Source organism: Mesocricetus auratus, unplaced genomic scaffold (genome assembly GCF_017639785.1).
Source record: "Mesocricetus auratus isolate SY011 unplaced genomic scaffold, BCM_Maur_2.0 Super-Scaffold_100007, whole genome shotgun sequence".
Taxonomy (NCBI): domain Eukaryota; kingdom Metazoa; phylum Chordata; class Mammalia; order Rodentia; family Cricetidae; genus Mesocricetus; species Mesocricetus auratus.
The window spans coordinates 93,037,470-93,062,465 of NW_024429191.1; the positions used below are offsets into that span (position 1 = coordinate 93,037,470).

The window sequence follows — 24,996 nt, forward strand, 5'->3', positions numbered from 1 at the left end:
CGCGCCCTGGAAAAGGGCAAGAGCAGGGCGGTGGGCCTGTCCCCTCCTGCAGCGCCAGGACCTGGCAGCCTGCAGCTGCCAAGGGAGGCTCAAGCCCATTCTCAGCCGGCTGTTTGTGCCCCGGGCCTTATTTTCCCACAGAAACAAAGCTCAAGTGGAGGCTGGCTCCTTGCCTGGCTCCAGGGAGCTGCATTGAGTTCACAGGGACTGACTCAAACCTTCACCCCTCTGCATTGTCTGCGACCAGCTGGGGCTCCAGCGGGAGCCCCTGAGACCACAGACCCACAGGAACTCTGCGGAGGCTCGGGGGTGGGAGCCAGGGCCGCAGAGAACATAGTTCCTTTAAGCTTTTTTCCCCCCTTTCCCCTTTAGTGGCGCCAGGGTTCATTATGTTACTACTCACCTAAGCCACGGGGCAGAGAGTGTCCTCTACAGGGCACTCCGGGCTACTAAGTACTCGGGCTTTCTCTCTTATGAATGGGACCAGAGGCATAATCCTCTGGCTTTTTCTCTTTTTAACAGTTTCTCATTTTCTCGTGTAGCTGTATGCCGACAGTCCCAGGACTTAAGAGTTAGAGGTAGGAGGGTTGCTGGGACTGGAGGCCCGCTTGGGCTACATAGACCATTCCAAGACTACATGGGTGGCAGAGTGAGATCTTGTAAAAAAAAAAAAAGGTTTTAAAGAATCATTTGTTTTCGTTTTGTTTAAGATAGGCTCTCACTCTGTAGCATAGGCTGGCATAGGCATCCAAATATCCAGTGTTGGGTTCCAGTTGTGAACTACTACCCTGGGCTTCAAGCAGTCTCAACTGAAACAGATTAAAGTGTTGGGAAAAGCTGGTGAAGGGATACATCCCCTCGCACTGCCTGTTCCTGGAGGAATGGGGGATCACAAGACTAGACACACCCACCCCTACACAAGTATCCAACCAGACAGACATCTATACATACAGATACACACAGCATGCATGCATGCGTGCGTGCATGCAGACAGACACTAACTCACCTAGCATTAGCTTAAGGTCTGGGAGGAAGCGCAGAGCTGTGCACCACACTCCCGCTGGATGAGGGTGGTGTGCTCCGAACCCTGGGGCTCCCTGTGCAGCCCCAGGCAAGCCAACACCACTCTCCTCCATTTGCACGGGAACTTTCCCCTTCTCACACTTAATTTTCCTTAATGTGTGTGCGCGTGCACGAGTATGGGTATGGATGCACTTGCCACAGCCCACATGTGGAAATCAAAAGAACACCTAGCTTCTGGAACTGAAACTCACATCACTGGCTGAAAACTGAAAGTCATTCTGCAAGCGAGATACTTCTGAGTGGCTGAAACCATAGCCGGAACGGTGGAGCCAGATGCCAGCAGGGGAGCTCCAGGCCTGTGAGGCCCCCGTTGGCCATACTTACACGTTCAGGGCCTGCCAGGGCTCCCTGCACTGGGAGCAGAGGGTTGCAGCAGCAAGAACATGGGGTGTGGGGGGAGGAGAGCAGGCCCCACAGGTGTCCTAGGGACCTCAGGGCTCCGTGGAAGGAGGAGGCTGCCTGCAGGAGAGAAAAGGCTCTAGGAAGCCCAAGCTGGTCCACTGTGGAGACAGGGGGACAGGCTCCCGACAGCCCTGAGGGTGGGTATACTGGGACCTGTGGGACCTGTGGCGGCCATGGGAACCGGGCTAAGAACACAAAGCAGCCGGAGCAGGGAGGCCCCACCCGGAAAAAAAACATCCTGGTTGCTGGGGCCAGGCAGCTCTGTGGGAGGGGTTATTTTTAGCAGTTTAGGCGGCTGGGGCTGGACTTGTATGGCCTTGCTGTCTGGCTGCACAACCCACCCTTTGTCCTGTCTGACCTTGCCTAGCTCCTAGGAGGCCTCCCTGTCTGGCCCTTGCCCTCGGGGGGTGCACCCCGGGCTACAAAGAACACAGAGAGGGAGCTGGCCTGGAAACACAGCCGTCCTATGTAGCCCCAGGTTGTCCCAGACAGGGCAGAGTTTCTGGGGGTGGTGGAGGGCACTGAGTCTCCCTGGAAACCAGCCAGAGGCTCTCCTGGGACACGGGGCCTGAGGTCCCCGGAGTGCTGGCTATGATGGGTACAGATGTGTTTTTATTCCAGTCACACCCTAGGTGGTGTCAGGCAAGTCCCTCCAGGGGCTGAAGGGTGTGTGTGTGTGTGTGTGTGTGTGTGTGTGTGTGTGTGTGTAAGAAGCCCAGGTTGTCTTTCCACTTTTCTCGCCCGCACCCAAGTATCCGGCTCAGCTCTTGGCTTTGGGCGTGTGAGCTCTGTGTTTAATTTTGGATACAACACACACCAAGCAGGTCCAGAATTGGTTTAGTGGCATCAAGGATGAAAAATACAGCAGAGGGTACCCTCCCCTCCCCACCCAAAGCTAACGTGAGCAACAAGGGTGACTCGAGCCAGACTCAGGGAGACGCCACCTCTAATGGTTCCTGCCTAGAGTCAGGGTGCTACTGAAGGACAGACAGCTCGCTTCAGCCCCCTCCTCCTGGTGTGTGTGTGTGTGTGTTTGTGCTCCTGTGCACGCTCGAACACACTCAAGTACACAATTGTATGTGTGTATGGATGGATGGACGGTCTCAGATGTCATGCCTCCCCAGACCCCCACCATTTTTGTTGAGCTAAGGTTTCCTGCTGGAAGCTCACCTATTAGGCTAGACTAGCAGCCAGCAATGCCCAGGGACCTGCCTGTCTCTGCCTCTCCAGTGCAGACATCCCAAGTATGACTCTTTTCTGGGGCTCGAGCGCAGGTCCCCTTGACGCTTCTGTATCTATGGAGCATTTACCAGCTGACTTGTTTCGCACGTCTGTTTTTATTTAGTTACTGCATACGCATGTGTCTCTGCCTGGCTCACCTACCAGGACATGCAGTTAGAGGTCAGAGGACAATTTGTAGGAATCAGTTCTCGTCTTCTAGCCATGTGTGGTTCAGGAATCAAACTCAGGTCCCGACGCTTGGAGGCAAGCATCTCTGCTGGCAGAGCTGTCTCACCTGCCCCTATACTCAGGTCTTGAAGGCTGAGAAGTCAGCCATTTCTGGTGGGTGAGGAATGAACAAGGGACTCATGCATTCAACAAATGTTTACTGAGCACCTACTGTGTGCCAGGTAGTTCTAGAGACATGGAAAAGAAGGTCTGGTCCAGTCTGGAGTTGTCCGAGCTTAAGTTCTCCCGAAATAGGTCCTGCAAGGAAGGGGCTGAGGACCCTGCCTTGAACAGAAGAAGGTCTAGTTATAGAAGGCAGAGACTCTACAGTTGGGAGTGTGGGGGTCTCTGAGGCTGGTGCCCTTTCCCAGGAAATACGGGCGAGGCCTCCAACTCTGCATCATCTCCTCTTCAGTACGGATATGCACGATTTCTTGAGCGGCCCAATCTGCAGATGGGCGTCCACGCTCTCCAGGAAGAAGGCAGGCTTGAGCCTGTAGTTGAAGAGCCCTGAAAAGTGACTGTCCAGGCGACTCTGGAAAGGGTCAGTGGGGGAGGCCAGGGCACCACTGCGCCGTGGCCGGGAGGCTTTGAGCCTCCGAAGAAGGCTCAGTTTTCCGTCTCGAACGGCGTAGAAGGCCAGCGCGTGGTCAGCGTACTCCAGGCAGACCCCAACAGTAGGTGAAAAGGCGTGGGGTAGTGGGGCCTCCAGCCCACAGAACCAGACGGAGAATCCACGCCCATTCCACTGCAGACAGCACGAGTGTGCGTTGCGGCCCAGCCGGCCCCGGTCATAGGGCTCTTGTGGAGAGAAGCCCTCGGCCATGACACCCACGCTGACCCATCCTTCGATGATCTCCACCTCCCAGTAGTAGGTGCCCCGGTCCAGGGCGCCCTCGCCCAGCACCTGCTCGCAATGTGTGAAGCGGGTGGGTGACTCCGGGTAGTTGATGGGGCATAATACCCTCTTGACACCTTTGGTTCCAAAAAGCTGCAAGAACTTGTCTGCCGTGTCACTGTCCAAGTCCACGATGTAGGCAACTGACCCCATGGATGGGAGAGAGGCAGGAATCACAGCCAGGCTGGGATGGGACAGTCCCCCCCAGGGACCTGCCCCCCCAAACACAGTCTTGTTCCTCTTTTGGACCCGTTGAGACCCACAACTCCATGGAGACCACCCACGGAGATGTAATGGAGACCACCCATGGAGATGACCTTGTTCACCCCTGAGATTAGGAATGGGTTGCCAAGCCCAGCGTTTTTTTGGGTTTTCTCTGAAGCCTGGTGGCTAACAGGGGCACCTTGGTAGCAGCGGGCTGGCTACTTACACTTGAGGAAGTAGTCCCTGGGAGCCTCACTCTCCAGCAGGTTGGTGCTGTCTGGGTCCTGGGAGTCCACATCACCTGCACAAGAAAGGGTAGTGGGGAAGCCATCTCCCTGGTTACCCGTGGCTGGCTGCAGGGCTACCCTGGGTAGTGCCCCCGCCCCACCCTTCCTCCCAGAGCCCCCAGCTACTTGGTGACAGACACACCCATGTGGGGCCGTGTCCTCTTGCACGCGTGTTGCTTGAGTTCCCCCACCCTCGCCTCCAGGAGTTCGTGGGTGACCAAGAAGAATCCCTTCTGCCCCCCAGGAGGTGCGGTGGGGTGGGGTGGGGTGGCTATGCTCCTGGCAGGATTAAAACCCCTCCCCCAATGCCAGACACTTTCCTCCATTCCTGGATGGACACCAGAGCTGCGGGTGCATATGGTGTATCTGGAGCTCATATGGTGTATCTGGGGTGCATGTGGTGTATCTGGGGTGCATGTGGTGTATCTGGGGTGCATGTGGTGTATCTGGGGTGTATGTGGTGTATCTGGGGCTCATATGGTGTATCTGGGGTGCATGTGGTGTATCTGGGGTGCATATGATATATCTGGGGTACATATGGTGTGTCTGGGGTGCATGTGGTGTATCTGGGGCTCATAGGGTATATCTGGGGCTCATAGGGTGTATCTGGGGCTCATAGGGTGTATCTGGGGCTCATAGGGTGTATCTGGGGCTCATAGGGTGTATCTGGGGCTCATAGGGTGTATCTGGGGCTCATAGGGTGTGTCTGGGGCTCATAGGGTGTATCTGGGGCTCATAGGGTGTGTCTGGTGTGCATATGGTGTATCGGGGTACATATGATGTATCTGGGGGTGCATGTGGTGTATCTGGGGTGCATGTGGTGTATCTGGGGTTCGTATGGTGTATCTGGGGTGCATATGGTGTATCTGGGGCTCATAGGGTGTATCTGGGGCTCATAGGGTGTATCTGGGGCTCATAGGGTGTGTCTGGTGTGCATATGGTGTATCGGGGTACATATGATGTATCTGGGGGTGCATGTGGTGTATCTGGGGTGCATGTGGTGTATCTGGGGTGCATATGGTGTATCTGGGGTGCATGTGGTGTATCTGGGGTTCGTATGGTGTATCTGGGGTGCATATGGTGTATCTGGGGGTACATATGATGTATCTGGGGTGCATGTGGTGTATCTGGGGTGCATGTGGTGTATCTGGGGTGCATGTGGTGTGTCTGGAGTACATATAGTATATCTGGGGGTGTGTGACTCATCTTGAAGGGGCTCCCACCTTCTGAGCCAAGCTTCTGCAGCTCATCCTCCTCACTGCCCAGCCCCCGCAGCTGCTCCCACTGGCTGGCACAGGTTGAGACCAGGATGTCTCTCAATGCTCTGACCACTTGGGAGGACTTGGTGAAGCTGAGTTCCCTGGGGGGGCCAGGGCCAGGGCCGCACCCCTCCTCCAGGGCCAGCCGCAGTGCCAGGAGCTCCTGTGACAGACAAACACCCTTTAAGGCTGTGCTGGCCATAGCTTCTCCCAGCCCGGGAAGGCGGCAAGTGTCCCGGGAGGCCAGGTACCCATCGCCTCTGCCGCCTTTCTCACTTCAATTCCCGCTGCGCCTCATGGCTGTGGCTCACGAGCGGCCCTCACCTGCAGAAAGCTGACTGAGTCGGCTTCCGGAACCTGACTGAGGTTATGTCGCGCCCGGCTCAGGCGGCTGCGCTGTTCCTCTTGCCTGCGCAGGTCACCCTGGGAGCGTCCCAACATAGCGGCCTCTCCCTCCTCGATGAACCCCAGCACCTCAGTCTGGAAACGCTGCAGGGTGGCGGTGGCCTCGGCAAACATCTGGCTCACCCTCTCCCGCTCTGCCGCGGCTGCGCTCTACAGGGTGGGGCAGTGGGGACGAAATCTCAGCCTAGGGGCAGTTTCCTCACCGGGCTGTGTGTGCCCGCCCAGCCCGAGCTCTGGATCGGTCTGTCTCGGGGGAACAAGGTGTCCCTGCTTAGTAAGGATGAGCGGTCCCAACTCCGGGCACCGTCTGGAGTGGGTGGCACCACCCTCAACGCTCATGCACACTTTCAGAACTCTGCTTCAGGGGTGCAGGGTTGGGGGGTGTCCTGACCTTGACGAGGGCCACAGTGCGTCGGGACTGGGCAATGCTGGCACCCAGTTCATCCATGCGGTCCTCCACTGCGCTCAGGACTTTGGGCTGCTCGGCCTGCGGATGGGGCTTTGTGAGGTGGTGTCTGGTGACGAGGGTCCCCTGACCTGCCACAGATCTCAGGATTTGTCCGGGAAGACTGGGCAGTGACATTTGTGAATGAAGGGACTGGAATATGCTATTTCAGAATGTGCCCAAAGCACCTCTGGCCCAGGCTGGTGCCATCCCAAATGCCTGGCAGGCTGTGGGCGTCTGACTACCCACCTGTCTCCCAGAGGAGCCAGTATGGGGCGGGCCACCCAAGTTTCTCAGTTTACTTGGGGCTTTTCCCAAAGGGGGAAGAGGCCGAGAGAGAGAGAGAGAGAGAGAGTGGGGTTGGCGTGTGAGTGAACAAGAAGGAAGGATACTAAACAGTCCTGAAGATTAGCTTCACCTCCATTCCAGCTCAGAAAAATGGGGATTCCGGGCAAATCCCTTGGGTCTTATGAGTCACAGCTCCAGGCCGGAGAGACGGAAAATCCCAACGCTAGAGGCGCCAAGACCGGGATGGAGGCCAAAGGAAACTGGGGGTGGGAGGTAGCGGGACACTGGGCACATGCTCCCAAGGGCCCCAGAACATTCGGACATAGAAGTTCTGTGTGAGCAGCCCAACCTCCATCGCGGTCCTGTGCCTGTGCCTGCCACACCCATCCACAGTGGCTGACTCAATCCAGGACAAATTTGAGTTGGGACCAGCAAGAAGAACTCCCCAGCCATGGGGCCACGCCCGCAGCCACCGGATTCTGGTCCCCACCAGCTCCCAGATACCTCTCTGGCTTCACACCCACACTGAGCCAGCCACAGACACACACACACACACGCACGCACGCACGCACGCACACACACACACACACACACACACACACACACACACACACCTCCCTCCCTCTCGGCTCTTTGCCTCTCTTTCATCTACTCGATGCTCCTTTCTGACTCCCCCTTCCAACCATACCAGCCCCAGCGCGCGGACACTGCAGACGGGAAAGGGGTTGCAAAGACCCTCAGGTTAGAGGAGGAAACTAAGGCAGAGCCCACTGAGTCAGAGAGATGAAACCCACGTGAAGGTGGGAACCAGCTCCGCGAAGCTGATTTCTTAATCTCCACGTGCACACCCACAATAATAATAAAATGAACAGGAGGCACAGCCCGAGGAGAGTGGGGGACTACCTAGCTCTCCTGCCCCGCCTGTCGCCCATCTCCACGTGCCCGCTCTAGGTGCCCACGCCCCACCTCCTGAAGCGCGCGCTCCTGCTCCAGCGGCACTAGCTCGTGGCCGCGATGCTCCTGAGCGGCACAGGCCTCGCACAGGCACACTCTCTCCACGCGGCAGTAGCACTCCAGCGGCCGCAGGTGGCGCGGACACAGGCTCTCCTCCAGCCGGCGCAGCGGCGGCACCAGGCGGTGGCCGCGCAGTGCGGGGCTGCGTTCGTGCGGGGCCAGATGCGCAGAGCAGAAGGAGGCGAGGCAGGAGAGGCAGGAGAACGCGGCGGGCAGGGCGGCGCCCTCGGGGCACGCGTCGCAGCGCACCGGCTCCTCGGCGGGCCAGGGCTCGGGCGCACAGGGAGCCGATGGCTCCGGAGCCGTAGGGGATGCGCTGGGCGCGGAGGGCTCGGGCGTCGCGCCCCGGGAGGGGCCTGAAGCCGGGGCGGACATGGGTCCCGGGCCCGAGCCCTGGCGGAGCTGCAGCAGCTCGGACAGCGTGTGGTTCTTGCGGAGCTGCAGGCCGTCGGGGAAAGGCTCCTGGCACAGGGGGCAGCGGGCCGGGCCTCCGGAACCACCGGTGCCGCCCGCACTCCGGTGCGGCCAGAGCGCGCCCAGGCAGGCGAGGCAGAAGTTATGGCCGCAGGGCAGTGTCACCGGCTCCCGGAGCGGTTCCAGGCAGATGGGGCAGCTGAAAGGCCCGCTGCCGTCCATGGCTCCGCAGCTGCCCGGGCACCGCCTGTGCTGCTCCCGCCTGGGAGGGACCTGGGACGGTTCGCGCCCGGCACCGCCCCCTGGGACCAAGGCCAAGGGTCCAGCCCTCTCCAACCCCCTCCGCAGTTCTGCCCGCCCCCAACGCGGCCAGCGGCTGTACCCACGGGTCAGCGACGCAGCCGGGGGGCTGCCTTCCAGCGGCAGACGACCCTCGTGAGCCCTCCACCCCGCGTGGGCGGTGGCACTGCCAGATGGGCGGGAAAGGGAGAGGTCGGGGACCGGGGATGTATGGAGGCTGGGAGGGGGATGTATGGAGGCATCGGATCCTCCATCCCCCTCCTTGGTCAGCCCGGTGCCTCGGGAGAGGTGGGAGGACACAGCCGAGTCGCCAGAACCTTTGCCCTCCACACCCCTCCGGGCTACAGTTAGCAAAGATCTCGAGCTGCTGACGTATAGAAAAAAGTTACTGCTGGTATGCGTCTGTTTTTGCCCCTTAACGACTCTATTTACCCCCACAGGGGAACTTGCCCTTGTCTAGATCTGAAATGGGAAGCTGACATCACCGGACAAATCCCTTGTCTGAGGAATTTACTTCCGTTCATGCACACTCACGGGTGCCTGTAGTTCCCTAAAAGGAGGCACTGGTTAAGACTTGCCCAACTATGCATTTAGAATGGTCATCTAATTGCAAGGATTTGTATTTGCTTTGGGACTTAGTCTCTATATGTAACCCTGATTGGCCTAGAACCCTTCATCCTCCTGCCTCAGCCTCTGAGTGCTGGATCACAGGCTTATGCCATAATCTGGCTTCTTAGTGTTGTTTTTGAGACAGGTTCTTTTTTGGGGGGCGGGGAGGGCAGGCAGGGTCTTGGTTTTCCAAGACAGAGTTTCTCTGTGTAGCCTTTTTTTAAAAAAATATTTATTGTGTACATGGGGTTTTATTTATATGTCTGTATGAGGGTGTCAGATATCCTAGAACTGGAGTTACAGACAGTCGTGAACTGCCATCTTGGTGCTGGAAACTGAACCACAGGACCTCTGGAAGAACAGCCAGTGCTCCTAACCACTGAGCCATCTCTCCAGTCCCAACCTAGAACTTCTTATGTTGGCCTTGACCTACTGATGCTCACGCCTCCTCTTCTCCAGGGCTGGGATTACAGGAGTATGTCATCATGCCTGGGTAAAGCGACATTGTAAATCATGCTTCAATTCTGTTACAATTCAAATTGTAAAGATTATTATTGCTATTATTCGTTATCATGAGTGGAGCCTAGTGCTGGGGAGACAGCTGCTCAGTTAGTAGAGTAAGCTGAGCAAGAGTGAGGACCCGAGTTAGAATCCAGGGCCCAGATCAAAAAAGAAAAGAATAAACAAAATGGGTGGAATAGTGTTGTTGCAACCTAAGTAAGAGTTAAGCACCCATGTGTCCATGCTGAGAGTACTGAGCTATTGGATAAATAAGTAAGGGGCGAATGGATGCCTTTCCCATCCAGAAGAACCCCAAATGCTTTCAGCAGGCTCTCCAAAGTGACACCCTACTCCTTACCTGTGTGCTAACCACAATGGCTTCCTTTTCTGTGTAGCCCTGGCTGTCCTGCAACGCTCTCTGTAGACCAGGCTGGCCTTGAACCCCGAAATCTGCCTGCCTCTGCCTCCCAAGTGCTGGGATCAAAGGCGTGAGCCACCTCAGCCTGTTGTGGAGCATTACCTTCGATATGTAAAGATGTGCTATGTTTGTTTATGCTGCATTTGTTTAGATATGTAGAGATGTGTTGCTGTTTACCTTGCCCGCCTAAGGTACCTGACTGGTCTAATAAAAAGCTGAACGAATAGGTAGGCAGGAGAGGGATGGACGGGGCTGGCAGGTAGAGAGAATAGGTAGGAGACGGAATCTAGGCTCCAGAAAGGAGAGAACAAGGGAGAAATAGAGGGAGATGCCCGGGGACAGCCAGGCAGCCACCCAGCCAGCCGGACACAGGGTAGGACGTACAGAATGAAAGAAAGGTAACAAAGTCCAAGGCGAAGCGCAGGTGAAGAGAAACAGGTTACATTAAGTTATAAGAGGCCAGGTGTTGGTGGCGCACGCCTTTAATCTCAGCACTCGGGAGGCAGAGGCAGGCGGATCTCTGTGAGTTCCAGGCCAGCCTGGTCTACAAAGTGAGTTCCAGGACAGCCTCCAAAGCTACAGAGAAACCCTGTCTCGAAAAACCAAAAAAAAAAAAAAAAAAGAAAGAAAGAAAAAAAATTAAGTTATAAGAGCTGGTGGGACAAGCATGAGCTAAGGCTGAGCATCCCTAACTAATATGAAATCTCCGTGTGCTTCTTTGGTGCCTGGCTGGCACAATGGCTTCTAAAGGCAGCAAAGGGTCATGCTCCCGGTAAGTGAATAGACACACCTTCTGCGGGCAGCCCTGGTCGGTGACACCACAGCGTAGAGTCTGCTGTGATGACGGGACAGGAGGGATTCTGGCCAAGACACGCGGCCTCCCAAGTGCTGTCATCACGTTTGTGCACCGCCACCTCCGAGTCTGGCTAAAGATGCTCACATGTGGGGCTGTAGAGGTGGCTCATCAGTTAAGAGCACTCGCTGCCCTTGCTGAGGACTCAGGTTCCATTCGTAGCATTCACATTACTGGGCTCACAACCATCTGTAATTCCAGTGCCCAGGGCATCCCGCACCCTCTTCTGGCCTCTGAGGGTAGTGCAGTCAACACATATGGCGCACATAAGTACACACAGACAAACACTCATTAAAAAAAATACAAACTTTTTTTTTTTTTTGGTTTTTTGAGACAGGGTTTCTTTGTGGTTTTGTAGCCTGTCTTGGAACTCACTCGTTCTGTAGACCAGGCTGCTTATGAATTACCCACTCTGGGACTTATTATCAGTGACAGTCGGTTGGCCGATGACTCATGCTTCTTCCTGGCTAGCTCTCTCTTAATTATTAACCCATTTCTATTAATCTGTGCCTTTTCCCCATAGCCTTGTCTTATTTCAGAATGCCCAGGTGTCTTACCTCCCCCCATGGATTCCTGGCGTCTCTCTGGCTCTGCTCATTCCCTCTCGGATTTCCCGCCTGGCTTTACTCTGTTAAGCCATTGGCTGAAACAGTTTCATTCATCAACCGATAAGAGGAACACAGTCACAGCATGCAAGGACATCCCCCGTCAATCCTACAGACTTTTTTTTCTCACATTTATTATTACTTAAAAATTTCATCTTTGTGGCCGGGCGGTGGTGGCGCACGCCTTTAATCCCAGCACTCGGGAGGCAGAGGCAGGCGGATCTCTGTGAGTTTGAGGCCGGGCTGGACCGACAACCTCCAAAACAATACAGAGAAACCCTGTCTCGAAAAACCAAAAAAAAAAATTCATCTTTGTATGTAAGGGTGTCCTCCCTACCCGGTGTCCACAGAACAGAAGAGGCCATGGATCTGCTGGGACTGGTATTTCTGACAGTGTTGAACACCTCTGTGAGGGCTGGGAATCAAACCCCAGTCCTCTGGAAGAGCAGCCAGTGCTCTTATCTGGTGAGCCATCTTCCAGCCTCTTAGTTTATTTAGCTTGAGGGCTCAAGGGATGGAACTCGGGTCTTTGGGTGTAAGAGCAAGCACCCTCAACTGGTGAGTCACTTCACCTGCCCAAAATGTCCTCTCTAAAGAAATGAATGGGGCCTGGAGATATGCCCCAGTGGTTAAGAACTGTATTGTTCTTACAGAGGACCAGGGTTCAATTCCCACATTAGGCAGCTCAACTACTTGTGTCTCCAGCTCCAGGAGATGCGTCTAACCTCAGGCAGGCATATGCACATACATGCACACGTGTATATGTAAATAAATAAAAATATTTTTAGTCTTAAATAAAAATAAATTTCTCTCTACATAAAGACACAGAAAAATAGGTTAGGGCCCACCCTAGCCTCATTCTAACCTGATTACAAATGCCAAGACCCAGTTTCTGAACAATGTTCCAGCTCAGGCTTGAGGGTTAGGACCTGAGTATATTATTAATGGGGGTGGGCATGACCCATATTGGTGCACATGTCTGGGACAGTGTAGAGTCATCACCCAGGCCAGCAGGGCCAAGGTGGTCGTTCAGGGCTCTCCTGCGTCCCCAGGGCCCACGCCTTGCACAGGCCTCGGTGGCCCACGCCCTGCCACCACCCCACGCTCCTTGTCCTCTCCTCTAGCCAGGCCCTGTTCCGCTGCCTCTGTTTCCCCAGCCATCTGTGCTTAGAGATGGGAAATTTCCCTCAGTCTCTGGGACCAGGCTGGAAATTTTTAGTAAGTACTTAAGTCAGGAACCAAAGGGGAAACATCAACAGAACAGCGCCACAGAGCTGGCCCCTACACACACACACACACACACACACACACACACACACACACACGTCCCAGTTTATGTGCTTTTTTTTTTTTTTTTTTTTTTTTGCAGTGCTGGAGGCTGAATCCAGCTCTTTGTGCATGTTGGGCAAGCTCTTTACCACAGAGTTTACACCCAGTGCTGGCTAGGTTATGTCAACGTGACACACAGGCTCGAGTCATTTGGGACGTGGGAGCCGCAGCTGAGAAAACTCCTCCATGAGATTGGCCTGCAGGCAAACCTGCAGGGTAGTCTCTTCATCAGCGACTGATGTGGGAGGGCCCAGCCCTAGCAAGGTAGCTGTGAGAAAGTGGCTGAGCGAATGGGTGAGCAGGAGAGCAGCGCCCTCCTGTGGCCTCTGCACCAGCCCTGCCCTGACCTCTCCGGACGATAGACCGTGAGCTGTAAGCTGAAGAGAACCTCAAGTTACTTTTGCTTATGGTGTCATATCATAGCAACAGAAACCTGACACATCCCAGAGTCTGAATCCCCTCCCCAAAAGGCAGGCATACCTGAAACCCCAGAGCTGGGAGGTGGAGACAAGAGGAGAGGAGCCTGGGAGTTTTTGCTAGCCATTCCGTCTAGCCAATAGGTGAGACTTAGATTCAGCGAGAGACCATGTCCCAAAAAAGTAAAGTGGAGCGGCTTAGTAGTTAAGAGCACCGGCTGCTTTCCCAGGGAACCCAGGTTCAAATCCCCACAGCCACCTGACAACTCACAGCTGTCTGTCACTCTGATTCCAAGGGATCTGGTACCTTCATGTGGCTTCTGAAGATGCTGAACATACATGGTGAACAGATGTAAGCAGGGAAACACCCACACACACACACACACACACACACACACATAAATAAATAAACAAACATATTTGAAGTAATGAGGGGGAGAGTGATGGAGAGAATCTGGTGTTGACTCTGATCTCCACATGCGCACATACACACATGCACACACACACGCACACACACGCGTGCGCACACACATGCACATACACATACACACACATGCACACACACATGCACACACACACATACCTCCCCCTCCAAAAAATTTTGGTGTTGGTAGCACACACCTTTATTCTCCCAGCGCTCCGGAGGCAGAGGCAGGCGGATCTCTGTGAGTTTGAGACCAGCCTAGTCTACAAGAACGATTTCCAGGACAGCCTCCAAAGCCACAGAGAAACCCTGTCTTGAACCCCCCACCAAAAAAAAAAAAAGAGTTAGGGCTACTGGGACAGAGTGAGGCTGAGTGCTTCACAGACGACAACCCTGTATTTCTGGAGGCCGGGAGAGCAGACCCGTAGAGCGATGAAATCACCCCGTCCTCACTCAGCAGGAGGAATGAGATCTCTCTGCAGTCCTCTTTAAAGATTTATTGCAATTATTATTGTCTTCATTTAAATTTTTATTTTTATAGGTTTGTTTTTGTTTTTGTTTTTGTTTTTTTCTTTTTCGAGACAAGGTTTGGAACTCACAGAGATCCGCCTGCCTCTGCTGAGTGCTGGGATTAAAGGTGTGTGCCACCAACACCCGACTTATTTTTTATAGTTTTAAAGTTGGTTTTATTTGTATTTTATGTGCACGATGTTTCACCTGCATGCATGCCTGGACATTATGAGTATGCCTGGTGACTGCAGAGGTCAGAAGAGGGTGTCAGATCCCCTGGAACCGGAATTTCAGGCTGTTGCCAGCCGCAGAGAACAAAAAAGACTTGTGTACACAATGAGCCCTGGAGAAGTCAGGAAAGTCAAACACAGCTCACTCCCCCGCCCCCTGTTTTTTTGAGACAGGGTTTCTCTGTGTAACAGCTTTGGCTGTTCAGCAACTCACTCTGTAGACCAGGCTGGCCTCAACTCAGAGATGCACCTGTCAGTAAGCAGGCACATGGTTTGATTTGGGAGGGATCAGTTTCCATGAGAGAGAGGTAGAGAAGATTCAAAGCCTATCATCTCCAGTGTCGCAGAGACTCAGGGAGGATCAGAAACGTGAGGTAGCACAAAATCAGGGGCCAGGGCTCCTGGAGCCTGGGAGACTCAGTCACAGTCGTACTGGGGTTTTCACCAGGCAAAAAGGCGAGAGACCGTGGTTGCCACCTTGAGTCCTAACTCATGGGCAGAGAATGAGGGGCGGCTTACCAGACGTGGTGGTGGTGGTGGAAGAATCCAGAGACCCTTAGTCGGAAAAGCGACCCGAGTGAAGGATCCAGGGTCCCGGCGTAGCTCAGATTGCCAAGTGCCGGAGGAAATGCTGGGGAAACTGGCAGAGTCACGTGGACCAGCGTTATGCTAGAGCACGGGAGAACCTTGGCGGATTCCATGGCAGGTGAGGGTGACGGCGGTGGATGGACAAGCAAGCCAGGCAGACAGCGCCCAAGTGAGAAGTTTTATTAGAAAGGGAAGGGGGGGGAGATAAAGAGACACAGAGACAGAGAGGACAGAAGAGAAGAGGGAGACAGGGAAAGAGAGCGGGAGTGGGCAGGGGTCTTTCTTTTTTTGTTTGTTGTTGTTGTTGTTGTTTTCGAGACAGGGTTTCTCTGTGTAGCTTTGGAGGCTGTCCTGGCACTCGCTCTGTAGACCAGGCTGACCTCGAACTCACAGAGATCCGCCTGTCTCTGCCTCCCGAGTGCTGGGATTAAAGGCGTGTGCCATGAATGCCCGGCTGGGGTCTTTCTTTTAAAGGGGTCCTTTGCACCTGGGCTGACCGGGGTACTTACTGCCAGGTGACAGGGGCAGGCCAGCGTAATGCCTGAATCCTTAGACATTGCTGGGAATTGAACCTGGGTCCTCTGGGAGAGCAGCCAGTGCTCTTACCAACTGAACCATCTCTATAACCCCAAGAGGTCATTCTCTTTAGTTTAATTGTGTATGTGTGTGTATCTGTGCCCATGAGTGCTGCTGCTTCATGGTACCAGGGTATGGGATCGCCCCTGGAGCTGCCGCGGTCCCGGGAGAAGAACTGAAACTCTGGGAGAGCAGGAAGTGCTGTTAAATGTTGGGCCATCTGTCTAGCCTCCACGATCAGTTTTTACTTACGCATACGTTTCTGTGCGAGTATATACCGTGTGTGTCTGAAGAGCTCAAAAAGAAGGCACCTGGTCCCCAGGAACTAGAATTACAGAGCTAAAATTACAGGTGGTTGTGAGCGGGTGACGGGTGCCGGCTCCGCTCTGGCGATGTAATTCCCGAAGGCCCCACCTCCTAACGCCATGCACTCAAGGGTTGGAGTTCTAGAAGATGGACACCCACATCCCAGTTGTTAAAATGCCCCCTTGGGTAGGGAACAAGTGCCAAGAGAGAAGCACATTGATGATGGGGGGGGGGAGGGTTCCTGGGCGAGGCTGAGGACCCCAGGATTCTGGAAGTGACACCCGAGCTTGGGCGGTCCCAAGCTGCTAGAGAAAAAGGGGTGAGAAAAGGCCTTCTGGACAGAGGGAGCCGTGTGGGAGCCGGCCTGGGTGGACCCCGCTTGGCAGGAAGGCTGATAATGAGTTCCATCCGTTGGTCTCGGCAGGAGCTCTTGATCACGACCGTGGCTCGCCTGCCAAGCTCCAGGCGTGGCTTAGTGGCCAGGCAGTTTGGGTTTGCACAGATGGTAGACAAACCTGGGTTGAAGAGAGCCCTCAAAGATGTGTCCAAGTGGTCCCTCTGGGTCCATACAGCAGCTCTCCGTCCCTTTTGCTCCCCTAGGAGGCCAGCGTGGAGATGTGATTGGCCAATACCGGTATGCTTTGCACAGCAAGAACTTACCCACTGACGCATCTTGCTGGTCCAAGAAGATATTATTAAACATATTTTAAAAGGTTTGGGGCCTGGGGAGATGGCTCAGCAGTTAAGAGCACTGGCTGCTCTTCCAGAGGACCCCAGGTTTTACTCCTGGCACCAGCATGGTTGCTCACGACCATCTGTCCCAGAGGATTAGTCGCCCCCTCCTGGCTTCCGTGAGTATTGCACAAACACGGTGCAAGCCGGCAAAACACCCATACACAGAAAATAAAGGCTTTTCTTCTTCTTCCTTCCCCTCCTTCAAGTTTTAGGTGCTGGAGAGCTAGATCACTGGTTAAAGTGCTGTGGTATAACCATGGGGACCAAAGTTCTCACCCACGTAACCCAAGTAAACGCGGGGGGGGGGGGGAGGAGCATGGGATGAGGAGACAAGAGATGCCCCCCCCCAGACGAGGTGTATCTGTGTACTCTGGGTTTGATTGAGAGACCCTGTGGAATAAAATAGAAGATTGATGAAGGTTGACTCACAGCCTTGGGCTTCCACATGCATGTATAACACACCACACACATGACAACAGAAAAAGAAAGTTCTTGAGCCTCATTAGTAAATGAGGCTTTGTAAGTTATCTTTTTGTTTGTTTATTTCAAGGCAGGGTTCCTCTGTGTAGTCCTGGCTGTCCTAGAACCCGCTCTGTAGACCAGGCTGGCCTCGAACTCACAGATATCCACCTGCCTCTGTCTCCTGAGTGCTGGGATTAAAGCCGTGTGCCACCAACGCCCGGCTGCACTAATATATTAAAAGAGGGACAGAGTCTCTCTGTTCCCTTTGAGATTCTGAGCAGCGGAAGCTTTTCTTTTTAAACTGTCTTTTACATTTTTTTGTTTGTTTTTTTGTTTTGTTTTTCAAGACAGGGTTTCTCTGTGGCTTTGGAGGCTGTCCTGGAACTTGTTCTTGTAGACCAGGCTGGTCTCGAACTCACAGAGATCCAACTGCCTCTGCCTCCCGAGTGCTGGGATTAAAGGCGTGCATCATCATTGCCCGGCATATTTTTTTTTTGTTTTTTTGAGACAGGGTTTCTCTGTATTGTCTTGGAAGCTGTCCTGGAACTCACTTTGTAGACCAGGCTGGCCTCGAACTCACAGAGATCCACCTGCCTCTGCCTCCCGAGTGCTGGGATTAAAGGCGTGCACCACCAACGCCTGGCCCCGGCATATTTTTTAGAGTTATTTTATGTGCATGAATATTTTGCCTACAAGTATGTCTGGGCACTGCATGTGTGTCTGGGTGCTACATGTGTGGTTGGTGTCCATGGAGTTCAGAAGAAGATGTCAGACCCTCTGGAACTAGTGCCAAAGGTAGCTGTGAGCTTCCACACGGGTGCTGGGAATTGAACCTGGATCCTCTGGAAGAGAAGCCAGTGCTCTTAACCACTGAGCAGTCGCTCCAGTGACATTTAGTAGACAAGTTCATGACGATTGCAAATCACTGGTGCACCAGAGGGTAGCGAAAGCAGTGCTCATCTGAAAATGACACTGAACTCTCAGAAGCTGTTCGGTTCTCCTCTGCGTATTTTGTTTATGTAGAGAGGGCTGTCACGGTAGTGTACACCTGTAGGTAGTCACAGCACGTGGAGGTGCAGGTAGGAACAGGAGTCCAGGCCATCCCTGGCTACGTTGCCAGTTTGAGGTCACCCTGGGCTGTGTCAAAAAAAAAAAAGCAGCAAGTGCACACATGTAATCCCAGCATTCAGGAGGCAGAGGCAGGCGGATCTCCGTGAGTTCAAGGCCAGCCTGGTCCCAGATCAATTAAGGCCACCAGGTGAGATCCTGTTTCAACACCCTTCCCTTCCCCCCCCCAAATAATAATCAATAGGTATGTAGCCCAGTGGTAGATTCATAGATATGACGTCCAAGGCTGTGACTCTCATATTTATTTACTTAAAGATGGCATCTCAGTGTTCTGCTCAGGCTGGTCTGGGAATAACGGGTTCCAGCAATTTCCTGCCTTTTCAGTAACTGAGTGCATAGATACTTGTAGCACAGTCCAGAACGGTGGTGGTAGCATCTTTAGTTTTGTTGTTGTTGTTGTATTTGTTTTCTTTTTGAGACAGCATCTGTCCCGCGCTACCGTCTCGCCAGCAAGAACGACGCAGAACACTCGGATCCTTCTGCAGTAAAGCTTTAATGCATCTTGAGAGATAGATGATCAGCTTCTTAGAGGGAGACCCCAAGCTAAGAAACCCAGCCCCTTATATAAGCCTAGGAGCTCCGAGTGAGATGTGTAGAGCCGGGATTGGTGGTTTGCACATCACCCCAGATGACGTCACGGGAGAGGCACAGTTTAAACGGTTAACTCCAACTGACAGCGACAGTTAACTCCAACTGACAGCGACAGTTAACTCCAACTGACAGCGACAGTTAACTCCAACTGACAGCGACAGTTAACTCCAACTGACAGCGACAGTTAACTCCAACTGACAGTGGATGTCAGCGCCATCTTCTAACGGCAATAGCGATAGCGAGGGCGGCTCCTCACATCTCCCCCTATTCATTTATTTTTGAAGCAATAGGACACCCACAACTTTGGAGTGGAGATAGAGGTCAAATCCCCATGTGCAAATTCGGAACATGTACAAAGCTCCTCTCCAGGGTCTTATCCCCAGAGGAAGTCCTGACCAGTCCGATGTCTTTTTTCTGGGGGAAGGAGATCATGACATAGAACCTTCATGCAAGATGACTTATCTCCCAGGAGAAAGTCGTTATACCGCAGACCTCTCCTGTGCAGTGCTTAGCCTTGCAACTCCTTGGGCTGCTGAAGCCTACCCACTCTATCCCGTGCAATGAGACTAGCCTCGTGGGGTGCAAGAGCTGGGAGGCCAGCGACCTATTGCTTTAACATGGTTAACCAAATGTCAGGGGATGCTCCGTGTTCTAAGGCAGCAAGTGCTTGTGCCACCACCACTTTCTCCTTTTGTTTGGGCTCTGAGCGTACACACCATCCAAAGCATCAACACTATTCCACAGCAGAGAACTAGGCTAAATGATCCTACCCCCACCCATTCCTTAAAATAAGAAAATGCAGATGAAATCCAGGGGAGAGGTCTTCCATCAGAGAAAGATCCAGATGCGTCGAATTCACTTGCAGGATCGCCATTCTCAACTCACGGAGTGTCTGCTCAAACTCAAAAGTCCAATTCTGTAATAAATGTTGAGACAGAGCTTTTGACAGGTTAGCTGCTCTTGTAAAATTCTCATATTGTACTAAGTGACACAAAGGCCAGGCAACTTTGTTCACATCCCAATTTGGCCATCTGCCACAATATATCCAATTGTTCCTGAACCAAATTAATCTGTTGGTTTACCAACATCAGGCCTCCTTGTATCTGAGAATTGGCAGTGGCCTGTTTATCTAGGACCATGGTCACAGTGGCCTATAGTTCATTAATGGTTTGAGTTGTCTGCACAGTGGCAGAAAGTGCAAGGGCCAGGCGGTAACCGAAGCAGTAACCGCGGCGGTGGCTATCAGGCCCACAATAATAGCAGAGATCCCAAAAATCTCGCTTTTCCCTAAACAAACTCAAATTACTTGGCGCCTCAACAGGAGCTGGAATAAATCGAGGCATGCGCATTACCAAAGCAAAAGGGTGCTTAATAGCATCCCAGCATAATGCATAAAAACAATTCTAAGCAGAACAATTTATTTCTTTCTGATTCTTACCTAAGGTATCATTACTCACAACCCAAATAAAGGGCAGCTGAATAATTAGTTCTCTTAAAAGGGGTATACTTAACATTGGAGGAGGACCAATCAGATGATCCAGAGCTCTGTCCCTCACTCAGACTGTTGCCTAATGCCCCTTTCCAATCAAAAGTAATCTGTCCCTTCTCACTATCATAGGAGAAAGATCAGTACAGCTTCCATTAATTCAAAAGGATTAGCATTAGATCTTTCTGGATCCATATGAATAAAATTATCCTTTAATGAAGAAATCACAGTAAAGCACAAGCTTCCTACTAATGACAAGGTTCTCTCATCCTGAAAACTCTGTATCTGAGGATCTAAAGGCAAAAAGGCAAGCCCCAACTCTCTATTATTTGTGAAAAATCTAGGGAACACCTGGGCATTCTGCATCACTGGCATCGGTAGGGGAAGGTAGACATGATGGCCCACCGTAACTCTCCCATCATACTAGGAACCATCATCCCGAGTAGGAGAGTCTTCATCACCCACTTGGCCTCCATCCTTCTTATTCTGGAGTTGTGAAGGAGCTCTTCGAGTGAGTCTTTCAGGGATCCACAGGGGGTTTTCTTCCTCCTGTGGAAAAACACACACAGCTCCCCTGGATCTTATAAGAATAGGATCCGGGCCTTTCCAGAGATCAGTCAAGACATCTTTCCATTTTACCATTTCTTTTGGCCTATCAGGCTCTAAACTGTGGCGATCAGCCGCAGTGTGGCCTTGGGCATCACAGTTCAAGAAATTAAGGGTAAAAAGTGCCATGGATACAGCAACTCTTGGTACCGAGGGTAGAACATCCTCAATACTCCCCTTTTGTTTAATCAGATATGATTTGAGTGTACGATGGGCACGTTCCACAATGCCCTGTCCTTGAGGGTTATAAGGTAGGCCAGTTAGATGGGTAACATCCATTTGCCGACAAAACTGTCGGAATTTTTGAGAGGTATATGCTGGTCCATTGTCTGTTTTTAAAATTCTGGGTTTTCCCCAAGCACTCCAGGCCTCAAGGCAATGTTGAATCACATATGAGGCCTTTTCCCCTGTTAGGGGTGTGGCAAACATTACGCCAGAACAGGTGTCAACAGAAACATGAACATATTGAAGCCTTCCAAAAGAGGGAATATGAGTAACATCCATCTGCCACATCTGCAATGGTCTAATGCCACGTGGGTTTATTCCCATGTGGGGAGTAGGTAAGAATTCGCAGCAATTCTGGCATTGAGTAACAATTTCCCTAGCCTCTTTCCTGGATAGAGCAAAACGACGGCGCAAGGTCTCAGCCGTCACATGAAAGCGCTTATGGAATTCTTTTGCTGCTTGTGCATGGGTAGACAAGGCAGCGGCCACCAGCTTTGTAGCCTTGTCCGCTAAGTCATTCCCTAAGGACATGGGACCTGGGAGTCCAGAATGTGCTCGGACATGGGTAATGAAAACAGGAAATCTCCTATTTAACAAGGCAGCTTGTATCTTCTGAAAGATGTTAGCAACTCTGCTGGAGGATCTTATTATTCCAGCTATCTCAAGGAGATTAACTGCATTAACCACATAAGAGGAATCTGATACAATATTGAGGGGTCCTGGAAAAGCCTCAAGAACCTCCAGTACTATCAGACATTCTACAACTTGAGGTGAAGTTTCATTATATTGTTTAGATATAACCCTATCCTTGACCACATAAGCTCCCATACCAGTTTTTGATCCATCAGTGTACACCACAGTCCCATCTGGGAGTGGGTCTTTAGCTGTCACTTGTGGAAACACTATAGCCTGGTTTAGGGCAAACTGTAAAATTGGATGCTTTGGAAAATGATTATCAATTTGTCCTGAAAAGGAAGTAACTAAAACTGCCCAATCACTAGATGTGGCTGCCAAGGTCTGAACTTGTGCAGCAGTATAAGGCACAATCAAGGAATCAGGATCCCTGCCAAAATGTGTAACAGCTGCTTTTATTCCGCGAAGCGCGAGCTGTGCAACAGCATCAGGGTACCAGTCAATAATCTTAGCAGGGGAAGCATTTGGATGAATCCAAAGTAATGGTCCATGTTGCCACAGGACTGCAGTTGGCAATTGAGCTGTCTTAAAAACACACAGATTAAAAGGTAGTGACTCCTCAATTCGTTGTAATTGTGCTTCCTGTAAGGCCTCTTCCACCATCTGTAAGGCTCGGTGGGCGGCAGGGGTAAATTTTCTGGGTGAGGAGATATGAGGCTCACCCTCCAGGAGATCGAAGAGGGGTTTTAGATCAGCAGATGGAATTTTTAAAAAGGGCCTCAACCAATTTATATCTCCCAGAAGTTTCTGAAAATCATTTAATGTTTGTAAGTGGTCTTTGCGAATTTCTATTTTCTGAGGAACTATATTTTTGGGAGTAATCTTTGAGCCCAAAAAGAGCCCTGTATCTGCAATTTGAACCTTTTCTGAGGCAATCTCTAATCCCCACTGTTTTAATTCAGCCACCAGCATGGGAAAAGCCTTTTGTAAAACATCTAACTCTTTGTGACAAATAAGAATATCGTCCATATAATGGATAACGATTAAAGATGTAAATTGCTTCCTAATTGGCTCCAAAGCCTCCTGCACATATAGCTGACATATTGTTGGGCTATTGGCCATGCCTTGCGGCAGTACCTTCCACTGAAATCTCTTGTCTGGTTCCATATGATTAAGAGAAGGGATAGTGAAGGCAAACCTTGGTCTATCCCGTGGGTAAAGTGGAATAGAGAAGAAACAATCCTTAATATCTATAATAATAAGCTTCCAATCTTGAGGAAGTGCAGAAAGCAAAGGAAGGCCTCTTTGAACAGGGCCAAAAAGATGCATCTGATTGTTAATGGCCCGCAGGTCGTGGAGTAATCTCCACTTCCCAGATTTCTTCTTAATAACAAAAATTGGTGTATTCCATGGGGAGGTAGAAGGCTCTAGATGCCCCAGCCGTTCCTGTTCTTGCACTAATCTTGTGACAGCCTCTAATTTTTCAGAGGATAGAGGCCATTGAGAGACCCATAACGGCTCCTCTGTTTTCCATGGTATGGGTCGTGAAGCCTCAACGGCCCCTAAATAAAACCCAGTCCTTTTCTACCCCGATTTCCGTGTTGTGTAATGGGTTTTATTCTGCCTTGTTCTTGCCTACCCAAGCCTCTACCATTTGTATACCCCATCTTTGCCATAATGGCTGATGCCTGGGGGAGTATTCATTAGTTAGGGTCATGCCCATGGCTTGTAACACATCTCGTCCCCATAAATTTACAGGGAGTGGCAACACATAGGGGGTAAAACATCCCTGTTTGCCTTCAGCATCCCGCCAGGTTAAGGCTGAGGCACTGATGGCAGGAGAGGACTGGTATCCAAGACCTTGTAGAGAATGAGATGAAACAACAGTGGGCCAAGACTTCGGCCACCAATGGAGTGAAATAATGCTTTTGTCTGCTCCCGAATCCATTATCCCTTCAAATTCTTTTCCATTAATTAACAATTTTATTGTAGGTCTCTCATTTAGGGGTATAGCCAGATAGGCTGAATCACTTCCAGAAGATCCCATAGCCCTTTTTTGTAAAGTGTAGGTTTCTCCATCCCCGAGGGAGGGCAGCAACACCAGTTGTGCAATTCTATCTCCCTGCTTTATAGAAAATACACCCCGAGGGCTAGAACAGAGAACTTGAATCTCCTCTTTATGATATGGGTCAACAATCCCAGGATATATAATGAGTCCCTGTAAAGTTAAGGAGCCACGGCCCAGAATAAGCCCAATGGTGGCAGGGGGCAAAGGTCCAGGGGAATGGACTGGGACCGGTTGAACATTCATTTGGGGCATGAGTAAGAAGTCGGAGGCGGCACGCAAGTCCATTCCGGAGGTTCCTCGGAAACCTCTACTTCCTCTTGATTGCTTTTCTGAAATTGGTTCCCATATTTCTGAGGGCCCTGGGACCATGGGCCCCGTGACCCGTTTTTTGATTGGGGTACCTTGGATTCTTCAATAGGGGGCAGAAGCCTCCCTTTTACATCCCGGACTGACCTGCATTCGCTAGCCCTATGATAACCTTTACCACAACGATAGCAAAGCTTCGATTCTCTTGTTCTTTCAGGGGCTTGACAATCTTTCTTAAGGTGCCCCATTCTCCCACAATTAAAACAAGCTTTTCGATTAGATAAATCTCTATACCTGTGCGTTTGTAAAATGGCGGCAGCTAGTCCTGCATTGGTTAGGGGTCCCCCAGCTCCCTGCACACTCTGAGCCAATCTTGTAAACCTTTGCTTTTGCGAGGGGCGATAGCCGCTCGACATTCCTGGGTTGCTTGTTCATAGACAAGTTGCTCAATCAGGGGCATAGCTTGTTCTGAATCACCAAAGATGCGACTGGCGGCCTCTGTCATTCTGGCCACAAAGTCTGAAAATGGCTCTTGGGGTCCTTGGACAATCTTTGTAAGGTGTCCACTGGACTCTCCCCTTTTTGTGAGGGCCTTCCATGCTTTAATAGCGGCGGCCGACACCTGACCATAGACGCCCCAGATGTAGTTGGTTTGATTAAGGGCATGTTGACCCTGACCTGTCAGCATTTCAAATGTCCACTGCCTCTGATTCTCATCTTCAGCCGTGGCATTAACTCTAGCTTGTGCCTGGGCTGCATCATACCAGAGAGCCTTCCATTCCATGTATTGTCCCATGTTGGGAAGCACTGCTTTCACTGTCGTTTGCCAGTCAGTGGGAGTCATGGCAAAATTAGCAAGCCTTTCCACCTGTAATGTGGTAAAGTTAGCATTGACCCCATAATTACGAACGGATTCGGCCAATTCTTTAATTTGATTGTAATC

At 51.8% G+C, this 24,996-nt stretch overlaps 1 protein-coding gene and 1 long non-coding RNA gene across 3 annotated transcripts; one reads left to right on the forward strand and one right to left on the reverse strand.

The window, feature by feature from the left end:
• Positions 1-2,803: 2,803 nt before the first annotated feature.
• On the reverse strand, positions 2,804-8,421 carry Trim47 (tripartite motif containing 47). Its single transcript, XM_005069907.4, has 6 exons — positions 7,687-8,421; positions 6,379-6,474; positions 5,907-6,137; positions 5,547-5,745; positions 4,263-4,337; positions 2,804-3,975 (listed from the first exon to the last, which is right to left on the reverse strand). Exons 1-6 carry the CDS (start codon positions 8,368-8,370, stop codon positions 3,335-3,337), a joined length of 1,926 nt encoding a protein of 641 aa, XP_005069964.1. The 5' UTR covers positions 8,371-8,421; the 3' UTR covers positions 2,804-3,334.
• Positions 8,422-14,321: 5,900 nt separating this feature from the next.
• LOC121141567 lies at positions 14,322-18,620 on the forward strand. 2 transcript variants are annotated; one of them, XR_005878526.1, is made up of 3 exons: positions 14,514-15,049; positions 16,414-16,664; positions 18,561-18,620. It is a non-coding gene; the product is annotated as an uncharacterized LOC121141567 (long non-coding RNA). The 2 variants fall into 2 exon arrangements; XR_005878525.1 differs by lacking the exon at positions 18,561-18,620 and having other exon boundaries at positions 14,322-15,049; positions 16,414-16,734.
• The last annotated feature ends 6,376 nt before the right edge of the window (positions 18,621-24,996 follow it).

Coding starts and splice junctions, on each gene's coding strand:
- Trim47 (XM_005069907.4), bottom strand. CDS start 8,370: ATGGACGGCAGCGGGCCTTTCAGCTGCCCCATCTGCCTGGAACCGCTC. Junction 4,338..5,546: donor GCAGAAGCTTGGCTCAGAAG/GTGGGAGCCCCT, acceptor TTTCTTGTGCAG/GTGATGTGGACTCCCAGGAC. Junction 3,976..4,262: donor CAGGGACTACTTCCTCAAGT/GTAAGTAGCCAG, acceptor CCATGGGGTCAG/TTGCCTACATCGTGGACTTG.